General features: G+C 37.2%; 1 protein-coding gene across 2 annotated transcripts in view; it reads right to left on the minus strand.

Moving 5' to 3' along the window:
• The window catches only part of grk5l (G protein-coupled receptor kinase 5 like), a 48,077-nt gene that overhangs the window by 19,902 nt on the left and 16,034 nt on the right, over positions 1–12,141 (minus strand). For both annotated transcript variants that reach the window (XM_057357198.1, XM_057357199.1), the window contains exons 2-3: positions 3,762–3,857; positions 1,945–2,057 (exon numbers count right to left, since the gene is read on the minus strand). In XM_057357198.1, coding sequence (XP_057213181.1) covers positions 1,945–2,057; positions 3,762–3,857 — 209 coding nt within the window. The remainder of the gene's footprint in view (positions 1–1,944; positions 2,058–3,761; positions 3,858–12,141) is intronic.

Here is a 12,141-nt window from a genome sequence, read left to right on the forward strand (position 1 = left end):
TTATTTTTTTTTAATCGATTGACAGCACTAAATATTAGTAATATATTATATATTAGATTAATCATAATTTTGTATAACACTCTAGAGTTGTTTTGGCTCAACGAAGTGCTCAGCAATGCAAAGAGGATCTATCATATCGCGTATATATTACTTTTTAAAATAAAAACATTATTTTACAGTGCCCGTGTTACAGTGTAATTATATATTTAAGTACTGAGTAATAAAAAGTAACTACATGTACTTACTATAGGGTTAGGGTTGGTTCAGGGTTAGTTACATGCAATTATGCATACTTTATAGTAAATACAATAGTAAATACATGTAACATGTGTAACAAGGGCACCGTAAAATAAAGTGTTACCAAACACCCATATTTGCCGGCCAAAAATCCTCCTTTTCCCACACAGTGTTATACGACTGGAAACTACTGTCGTCCCAAAAGCTCACCGGCGCCATCTTGTGCAACTAGCCGCACTGTCAAAATACAATAAATATGGAGAGCGACACCGAAGTTAGCAGTGTCAACAGTAGGCAGAGCTCTGATGAGGTGGAGGACTACTGGTCAGGAAATATTTGAAATGTGTTTTTTTAGAACGTATTTAGTTACTTTTTTATAGAGTAACTCAATATTGTAACTAGTTATTTTTAAAAGTAACTTTCCCCAACACTGGTTATTATAGTTAACTTAAAATAAAATTGTTAAAACATTTCTATAAATTCCAATTAAAGTAAATATCGGCTAAAATTTTACTTTAAAACTAGACAAAAATTAAACATGCTTTAAAATCTTTAAATTCTGTGAGTGTGTGTGTGTCTACATACAAATACAGTATGAATGATAAAATCGCAAAAGTACATAACTAAAATGCTACAAATTAAACTAAACATTAACGTGAAAACTAAAGATATAAAAATAATTGCCAATTAAAGATATTAATAAAATTAAAATAAACAAAAAAGAACCAATATAACTCTGGTAAAGAGATAATATAATTTTTATATTACAGCAATGGGAATTTGGAGGGAAATATGCTTCATTGTCAAAAAAACTAATGTTAGAATTCAAAACATCCACATGCAGCACAATATACATGGGATGAATATGACTTTGGTTTCTATATAGCTTTGTGCGATTTAATTCATTGTGAGAACGATTCTAAGAAGAAGAAACTGTAATTACCTTTAATTTCTCTGGAAAACATGTACCTTTAAATAACAACTATTTCTATTTAAATAACACCCAGTAAAACCCCAATTAAAACACACACACGCACACACAATGATTACTAATAACATTCATTTGTGGCATTTCCCTTCATTATGTGAAATTTACCTGCTCTTATCTCATTAGCTGAATACTCGTCGTAACCCATGTACCATGTTCTTAAACCTTTTTCATCCCGCCACTAAATTGCTGCTATGAAACGCACCCATAATAGTGACCTATACAGTTAGACACCTAAACAGCACAAAGCTTTTTTGTTAAACATAGGAGAGATTTCCAAGACACAACAAACCAGTTCAGCACCTTTCAGTTCAGTCCTAAAAAATACAAATATGTTTTATAATGGTGATTTCCTGTCATGGTTCAGGTCGGTGGGGTTCAGACTGTTTGGGGTCTATAGGCGGGACCAGACAATGGCCTCATTCAGCGACCACATGCCAGTCCTGATATTTTGGGCTTAACTCCATGATAGCCCAACTAGTCATGTGGGAGGCATGTTGTCCTGTGGAACATTGCACAGAACCAGAAGAAGGGGGGGGGTGACAATCCACAGGGATGGCTTGACTGAGGATTTAAGAGGTTTTCAGGAAAGTAAAAGAGCATGTTGTGACTAAAAGTAGATCAGAAAGGTGTCGGCTCTCTTAAACAGGTTTTATTTGACAAGAACGTGAGTCAGGTGGATTTGGATGAATGAACGGGTGGGTGTGTTTGCGATGTACCATGGCGTCCAGAAGCTGGATGCATCGCTGCAGCTCAGGTCTGGTCTCACAGTAGAGGCGGAACAGAAGTCTACCGATGGGCTGCTTGTCACACAGGCTGAAGTAATCCAGTTCTGAGACAAACACACAGATCACAATTACATCACACAACAGAAAATTCATGGGCCACAAAACTGTATTTCGGCATTATTTTTGTTAGAGAAATATATTTGCGTCTCTATGACAGCTCAGTTGCAGACAGCATTTTTTTCCTCACACAATGATGGTTATTATTGCATCATATTGCTGCTGTCCTTCTGAAACCTTGTATTTCCATATTTCATGATTTTTCTTTTTAATGAACAAGAGGATAGCAAACCGCACACTGATCCACTCGAGACTGAGAAAGTCTACAAAAACATATTTTTTATTTTATAAATTGCATCGTGCAAAAAGTGCATGTGAATAAAACCAGACACGAGCAGGCAAGCAAATGTTTCAGCACTTTGCTATCTTCAGTGCTCACTTAGCAAACAACATTCACCCTTTTTAAGTAAGTCAGCAATTAAAGACAATCAGCTGGATTCAATTATCTCAGGTGAACCTCAATTATCACAAGGAGAATTCCAAGGAAGTCTGATAATTAATATATATAGCAAAATATTACAAGCATACAAATTCAAAGAATGGTTAAATATTACAAATACAACAGACTTAGAAGAAAGAAATATCTGCAATAGCAGTCTAGTTCTAGTTCTTCATTCATGCCCTCATGGGAACAAAGATTTAAGTTCAAAGATCCAGAAAGCCTCCCTTTGCAACAACTTCTCATCTCTATCTCCACCTCTTCTATGAGGTAGAATCCTCTGGATGCCCAGGAACTTCATGTCATACAAAGAGTGGTTGGCAGACAGGGCTGGACTGCGAAGAAAAATCAGCCTTGGCATTTTTAGGCCCGCATCGGCACTCCACCGAATCTGTCAATGGGGGGGGGGTTTGTGCATACGTGTCTTTTGCATTTGCATTTATAATACGTCTGTCTAAGCGGCCAACACATCCGTTACGGGACCCGTTCCGGCCCCATACGTTAGCGGCCCACCGGGAAAATGCCCGCTACGCCAGATGGCCAGTCCGCCCCTGTTCGCAGACTTAAAGTGACGAGAAATTGAAGATGCATCATCCTGTCTCCTAATGGCACTTGTGTGTTCAATCATTCTCGTGCGTAATGCACGTGTAGTTTTGCAAACATATAATTGTGATGAATAATAAATGATTTTTCTTTTTTAAATCATTATTATTAGTCACCCTTTATATTTGTCACTGGGTTTTGCAAATATCTAAGTACTTAAAAGTGCTTGTCAACTTTTACAACACAGCATTTAATCATTTAAAAAGCATAGCGTTTCTTACACTTTCTGAAAAACTGCGAATTTGGACATCCGAGGTCTTGGAAGCACAGCAACGACACGCATTTCTGTAAACTTCCCCCATCACAGAATATATACTTTGCTTATAGTTTTGCTGCACACCATTTCAATGTTTGTATGATTTCCAAAGATCGACCAAAAACAAATCTCAAAATAACAAAACCATCACAATTCTCTTTTTGTTCTGCAATTTGCATTTTTTCAACCATATGCTTTACATATCCTCTGTACATATAAGTTCAGTTCACTACACTGGCACCTTTGACACTATGTTTACCTTATTTTCATTTACCCTCCAATTATGCTTATTATGCATTACTATGGAATAAAATATGCAAATTGGGATTCTGCCAAAGGGAAGAAGTACGACAATCACAGGAAATACAAGACATGTTGGGTGTCGACACTTACCGATGCTTTTGCTCAACTCCGCGCATTGACTGATATGAGGGAAGCGAAGAATCTCCCTCCATTTTTTACTCCTTCCTTTACGTTTTCCTCCTCCACCTAAAAGAGAAAGACATAATAAGCCATTTGATTTTAAGAACATCGACGCAAAGCAAATACAGGCCAAACATGCAAAACTGTACCCCATTTTACCGCATTTTGTATCTCTTTTGCCAACTAAAGAATAGAATTGCAGCTTACTTGCGCATCTTTACGTAAAGACATGTAAAGTCAAAGGACATCTAACTTTCCTGTGTAATCGCACTCGACAGCTCACCGGTGTGAATCGAGGTAATGCAGTGAAACTGTTCTGAACACTGATGTTTTATGTACTTGATCAACAACAGATTTTTGTTCATTTTTAACCAAAAGGCAAAATTTTTATTATCCCTGATCATACCGCGCAAGACTTAAGTACAGATTATTCTACAGTTAAAGCTGCAATACGTTACTTTTGCCTCTTTATCGCCATCTCTGTTGAAATATAAAATCGCAGGTGACTTTACATACCGATCTTTACGTGTGTTGAAAAACAACTGACCTTTCCCACGAACCCAGCAATTTTATTTTTAACCCAAATAAAAGTTACAGATTGCAGCTTTAAAAATGTTTTGCTTTTATGATCTCTCATCAAAAAAAGAAAAATGTCAGAAACAAAGGAAGAAAAATAATATTGATCAACAAAATACTCTTGATTGGATGTGATTGGATCACTGTTCATGATCCAATCACACCCTGCACCATTACATATTCAGATCCACTCATAAACAGGCCACTTTACAGAAGTCTAATGCATTGCGAGGGCCGTTTCATGCTGTTTTCAAATGTCAGGATACTTTATTTGACCACTAATTAGCTTTGAACCTCATAAAATCTCTCCCCATGACTTTGAACATGTGGCGTATAATAAAACATGTCAACATCTGGTCTCTCCGCCCGAGCGTATGTAAGCTCCAGTTCAAACGACATTTCTGACGTCAGCACAGGTCAAAAAGATGCATTCCTTCCCGAGAGAAAAGCAGAGCTTTTACTACAATCCGCGGCGCATTTTGCAATAACAGTTTGTCTTACGAAACTTGCCAACTTGTCCAGCTCAATAAAACACAACTGCTTCCTTCACCAGTGACAAAAGTGATCTTTATCATTCTATCACTACGACCTCAGAGCGCATTTCAGTTCAGAGACATGGGGAGGTATGGCGCTTCTGCTCTGGAATGCCTTTTCTAGAAAAATTCTCATCCGAATGGAACACACACACACACACACACACACACACACACACAATAAGGGTAGTTAAGGCCGACCCTTAAGAACAAGCTTCTCTTCGAGTTCTTTCAATGTACACGTACATGACATGCCTCACTAATAGGGAGCCAATTGTCTCTTGAGATGCAATACAGTTTTAATGCCAAAAAACAAATCTTTTCCCACCAAATGGAAAGTTCATTGATAAAAAGTTAGTAAACCATTCACAAAAGACAGTTTTAAAGAATAAAAATAGGTGTTATGTGGATCATAGTCTATGTCTAGCTTTAAGGTAAAAGTTCACCCAAAAATTAAAATTCTGTCGTCATTTACTCACCCTATTGTCATTTCCAACCTGTATGGCTTTCTTTCTTCTACGGAACACAAAGAAGATATTTTGAAGAATGTCGTTAACTGGCCCCCATTCACCTGCATTGGTTTTGTGTGAATGGGGGTCTGTGCTGTTCTGTTACCAACATTCTTCAAAATATCTTTTGTGTTCTGCAGAAGAAATAAAGTCATAAAGGTTTCAAATGACATGTGGGTAAGTAAATGATGACCGAATTTTCATTTTTGGGTGAACTATCACTTTAACTGAAGCAAAATTCAGTCTAGCAATACCAAGTAGCAAATCAAGATCCATAACTGTGAAGTAAACGAAAGGCTATTGGCTGTTTAAAGAGCCCTTTATTAAGCCCCGTCTCACTTCCTGTTTCAATAGAAAACACAATCAAGCTAACATATAACTATAGAAGGAATGTAACAGTAAATTGTTCAGACCTGACAGCGTCCATTTTAAGAGTAAAGAACCTTAGCGTTAAAAGGAATAGTTCACATATAAATAAACATTTTGCCATTTAAAACCTGTGTATGCCTCTTCTGTGGAGATATTGTGAGAAATGCCTCACTGGTTTCGTGGCCATATGACGAAAGTCATTGAGGAGCAATGTTGTTCAGTTAACAACGTTCTTCAAAATATCTTTGTTGTTCTGCAGAAGACAGAAAATCCTACAGGCTTGGAATGACATGAGGGTGAATTAATGACAAAATATTTTTTTAAATCTTTTAAATCATTTTAAATCTTCAGTTAAGTTCCTTTCATTCGTATTGTTTTGTGGGATATCAAATGCGTTTCTGCAAGTCATGACTTCCAGATTGTAACTGAGAGCCGACTTCAGATTAAGGTCTGATATCAGAAAAGATGGAAAAGATTGCGCTCCTGATGCAACAAACTCTGTGATCTGATCTTTAGCAAAAGACTACTTGCCAAAACTCTGCTGCTTACATAACCCTTAAACATGTCTGTGCGTGTGTGTTTAGGTTACAGATTCAACGAAACGACAGAAGCAGTGATGTCTACATTGTTTACAGATATAAAAAGCTGCCAATTAAATGAAGAAATTTTTTGGGGGGGAATAATGTGTCATTTTTAGATTATAAAGATAATCTAAAACTATGAGATTATAGTTATTGTGCCCATTTTGTTTATGAAATATCTTACACCGGGTTCACACCAAATGCAAATTAAGTGTTTTGCGCAAGTAAATTACGTACAAAGTCAATGCAAAGACACGTATAGATTAGGGATGGGCGATATTATATCGTTTGCGATACACCGGTAGAAATTCCCCACACGATAGGAATTAGTCTTCCCGCGATATAAACGATAAATTCTAGTTGATGACGTATTTCTTTGTGAGACCCATTCACAGCTCATATGTGAAGCGAAAACGGGTATAGCGGAGGGCGGACGTGAAGCTGAGAAAGAGTTTGCACTAAAAGACGAGCTCTAAATCTCATTTAGGTTGGCACAGTAGATGCATCCGAGTTAATGTTTAGTTTCACTTTCATTTTATTTAATTCGTTTGTTAAGTAGTCGTTGATAGTCATAATGTGTTACACCACAACATTTAGTTTGGCTAAAAGTATTTATTTAAACATTCGTTAGATGTTATGCGCACGTGCGCAAATTGTTTAGTATGATTTCTTGCCTGTTATATACAGGATGAACGGAGCGTCCCGTGCGCAGCTCGCACCCACATGTGCTTTCATAGCGACACAGCGTGCACAGCACTGCTGCCTGTTTACATACAGTACAAAATGCGAGTTTGTATTACGTTATCTTAAATACATTTATGAGCGTATAAAAGCATGGATTATTTAATTAGATTTCTTTTATCCGCATTTTTCTGTTCTCTTTCTGTAGCGCGAGTCATAGACAGATTCAGTGTATGTTGCTGTGAGAAGAGAAGGTTCACACAGTTCAAGAGAGAGTGATTGACAGCGTGATGCGATCGATCGTTTCCACCCAACAATAGAATATATACAGTTTTAGGTATGACTTGATGTGTTTATTGAGCTTTAGTTCATTTAACTTTTCTTTACTACAACCTTTTGAAGTCGAATCTCACTATTATATTTTATATTTACAAAAATACTGTAGGTATATTTTAGGAGCTGTTTGATTTGGGGTAAGTTTTACTTTTTGATAATATTGTTTTTCTGAGGGTCTAGACTACATGCAGCTACTATCACTTGACGCAAAAAACAGCGGTGGATGACGTTATGGATATATCGTCATTTTTATCGTTATCGCAAGAAATACCAGGAATTATCGTGATAGAGTTTTAGGGCCATATAGCCCATCCCTAGAATAGATGCGAACTTGCGGCAGTCGGTGCGAATGACGCGAATCGTGGCGGCGCGATGGCCGCGAACGCGCGTCAATCTCATCTTCCGCAAAGGTTGAAAATATTTGTCAGATCGCAGAAAATAATGAACTTTTCCCGCGAGTAATAAAGAGCGTGGAACGCGATTGTTCGCGTTTGGTGTGAATCCAGCATAAGTCTTCTTTTTAACCCTTGGTGTTCACATTCATGTTATTTAGCCAGTGTTTGCAGGACTAGTGGACCCACAGCATTATTTGCTTTTGAAAAGAGTCACAATACAGTTGAATACAAAATTTATAGAAAAAAATATGTAAAAAAGACGTAACTTTATACCATTCTCAAGCAACATAGACAACATTAAAGCAATAAGCCCCGTGAAGCAGTGGGTTACAGTGCATTTTATAACAGCTAAGGGCGTTGTGGCTCGAAGCGTAGTGGCAAGTGCCTCCCGATGCGATACATATCACGATAGATGGGTCACAATACAATATATTGCTATGTATTTCGATACGATACACATTTGCGATATATTGCAATACTTTAAATAGAAAATGTAAAAAGTAGAGCTAGAAATACAACATGCTGTGCACCACCGGGGGTTTTCTGTAAGGATAAGTGTAAAAACATCCCTTACCTCTGCAGAGTGGCCATGATGTGCGATGCATGGACCTTTAGATCAGAGCTTTGGGTTCTCAAATAGGTGGAATAAGGTGGCTCACGCAAGTCACTTGGCTGTTGTGGTGCATTACAGTTAAAACACTGAACATGGGCAGTATAAAACACCTGCTTCATCCGTGCTGTAAATGTGCTGGTGTCACATCCGTGAAAGCACAATAAATGTCATTGTTACTTTTCTTAATAAACTTTGTGTCTAATGCACTGCAGTAGCCAAGTGACTTGTGTCATGACTTGCGAAGCCTACAAACAGCATTATTTTATATAACTCATTACTCCATGACTTATTTTGAAAACCAAAGCACACCCACACATCAGCTCTGAGAGCTCCAAGCGTTCTTATATTTTTCACCATGCTCGCTTCCACTTACTTTTGGCCGTATGTATATGACATAATTTAAAAAAAATATATTGATAGTATAGGTATCACTATCGATACACTATTGAAAAAAAAATATTGCAATAGTTACATGTATCGATATTTTTGCACAGCCCTAGTATTTTATAACGGCTTAGAACTCGGCTCAGCCAATCAGAATCAAGGACCAGAACTGACCGTTTTATAAATATGATTAATATTTGAAGAGTTTATTTTCAAAATGAGATGAAAAAAAATCAAAAATCATGTTTTTTTATTGTGCATTCCAATTAATACCAATCAAACTGCAGTTGTTTTGTTTTGATTTAAGCCATAATAACAAAAAATACAGCTAACTAACATGACAACATAATAAAAAACATGATTTTTGAAAAATATCACATTTTGGAAACAATCTCTTCATTTGTCATTTTCCTCTATTTAATCACCATTTTGGAAAACGGTACTATTTGTTTTTTGTTAAAAAAACGTCTATGATATGGGTATAAAAGCTTTTTGAAAATGCCTGAGGTTAAAAAAAAAATGTATATGGGCCCTACAGACCAAAACACCACACAAGGATTTAAGGGCTGATCTCGGTCTCCATTTAAAATAACTTAGAAGTGTACAAATAATAACTTTTCAAGGTTTCCTTCACAATACACACTGACTTGTCAGTTGTTTTGCTCATCCCAACATTCTGTTTCTTAATTCACTAGGTCTGTCTCGGGGCCAAGAGTCAGATCAACAGCCAAGGTCAGAAGGCTTCTTCACTCATCCAAGTAATATAAACAGGATCCAACTTTGAGAATATCTGAGAATGATATATGGAGAACTGGAAGGACCTCTCGCTAGCGTGACCGATCACTGAAAGCTGGAAAAGTTATGATAAAGTAGGACTCCAGCAGGATACTTTAAGGAATCCTGTTTCATTATTTCACACAGCTTTACTGTAAAATCACATATGCAGCAGGCCCAAGATGTATTTACATGGAAACTTTCAAAGGTTAGTTCAACAACAACAAAAAAATGCGGTTATCACACCCCCTCATGTTGTTCCAAAACTATGACTTTCTGCTGTAGAAAACAAAAAATACTTCTTCTTCACTAACATGTACTAACATTGAAATGAAGTCATACAGGTTTGGAACAACAAGAGGGGAGTAAACAATGACACTTTCCTTTCTTATGATATATTAAACTACAACAAATGTGGCATTATTAGCTAAATGGTTGACAAATAAACACTAGGCTCTTTTATCCTAGCTAGTTACATAGTCAAGTTCATTGTAGTTTGACAACCAGAAAGTGTCCACATGCTTTTTTTCGTAAAATGTTTTTAACCCTGGCATTGGCGCATGTATCCAATAAGGGTAAAAATAAACCCACTGTACCTTTAAGACCCCTGGGCTGTGTTCATAATAACATTTCTTACTATTTCTCAAGTACATAATGTAACCCAGTGGTTCTCAAACTGGGGGCCGTGGTCCCCTGGGGGGGCCCCAAGATGGATTCAGGGGGCCACAGATTTTGTGGCATTTTATGAGATATAGAAATTTATCATAGATTTTATGCAATCAAACATCAGAAAAATGACACCACCAACCAAAAGAATTGAGGTTCCAGCATTGTATAACTGAATGTTTTTGGTTTAATTAAAATTCTAAGTTTAAGATTATACGTCTTTATATGGGGGGCCGCAAAGCGATGCACTTACAACGAAAAAGTTTGAGAACCACTGATGTAACCAAATGGCCAGATAACATTTTTCCAAAACACACTGCATGGAATACAGTAGCAATATGCACAACTTGACATTTTAATCCCCATGTTACAAATAAACCAGAAGCAATAAGCTATCAATTAAAGAATCTTAAACAGTTAAATCTCTTTTCTCTTTGTAAATATAATAAAAGATTAGTAAAGACCTTGACTGACGCCTCGAAAGCTTTAAATAGCGTTATGAAGGAAAGCGGATTGCAGAGTTTGGCATTTTGGCATTTGCTTGGCCAACCCGCTGTGTGCAGCACATTTAATTGTTATCAGTAACAAAGTGAGTAAGGATTCAATCCAAGAATTCCAGCCACGGCATGAAATAGGTCACACCGCTGCCAGACGTGTGCTTGCCATTCCTAAATGAAGATAACGCACGCACGTGTTATCTTCATTTAGGAATGGCAAGCACCCTTTGTTTCTGCATTGTGACTGACATGCCTTAAACTCTTGTTTGATCTATGACTTTGTCTGCTAGTAACCAACCACAGATATCCTGGCTGTTTCCTCTGAGTGCATGTTTGTTAAAACGGTCTTTTTGTGTAGTGCTTTAAAAGGACGACCATGTTAAGCTCTGGGAATCGTCAGAAATCCTATCGGAATTGTCCATTTATTTTGTGCTTGATCACAGTCATGATGTTTGGATAAAATCTCAAACACGACAAGCAGCTTTTGGCACGGCAGCTGCGGACACTTGAGATGTGGGATTTCAGAGCTTTATTTCAGCTCTCTAACCGGGATCAACACTATCAGTGTTATACACACTTTACTAAATTGATGTTCCACAAGATCTTAAAACCCTTTTCCTCTACAGCCTTAAGTTTTGTTTTTTAATGGAATCAATGGACCGGATAGTGTAGGGAAAGTAGCTATCAAGTTTATACTATACAGAACGTCTCCTTCAGTACTGTTTAAAAGAACAGTTCACCTACAAAATGAAAATCCTGTCATCATTAACTCACTCTGTTGTCATTTTAAACCTTTGTGATTTTCTTTCTTCTGCAAGAAGATATTTTGAAAAACGTTGGCAACCAAACACCGCTGGTCCCCATTGACTTCTGTTGTATGGACACAAAACCAAAGCAAGTCAATGGGGACCCACGGTTTTCTGTTACCAACATTTTTCAAAATATCTTCTTTTGTGTTCTGCAGAAGAAATAAAGTCATACAACTTCCATGTGTATTATATTACTAATGTTTCTAAAATGTCCAAATTTAGTAATAGTAAAAGTAAAAAGTACGATCCCGTGTGTCCATTCCTTTGACTTGTAGTGCATATCGACACTTTCTGGTTCTGTATTTTATAGGGCGCAGTCAACGTACGTCAATACACCAAAACCCACACCATCCATAAAATGACAGAAAATCCATGTGCACATGATACCTCACTTTGTGTTCTTACACACACAGCAACATTTCTCTTCCTCCGATGCAAAAACTAGAGACTGTATTACGTTGATGAATTAGTAAGAGCGTTTATTAATTTTTTCCACAAGGCTCATTCAGGCTACACCCTTTTGTTTCATGTTTGTTTTATGGTTGTGACATCATCTGCATGATATAAAACCACGCTTTATGTTGGCCAGTCACGGATCTGGTTGACGCTTCACCCCACCATCAGCAC

Source organism: Triplophysa rosa, linkage group LG17 (genome assembly GCF_024868665.1).
Source record: "Triplophysa rosa linkage group LG17, Trosa_1v2, whole genome shotgun sequence".
Classification (NCBI taxonomy): domain Eukaryota; kingdom Metazoa; phylum Chordata; class Actinopteri; order Cypriniformes; family Nemacheilidae; genus Triplophysa; species Triplophysa rosa.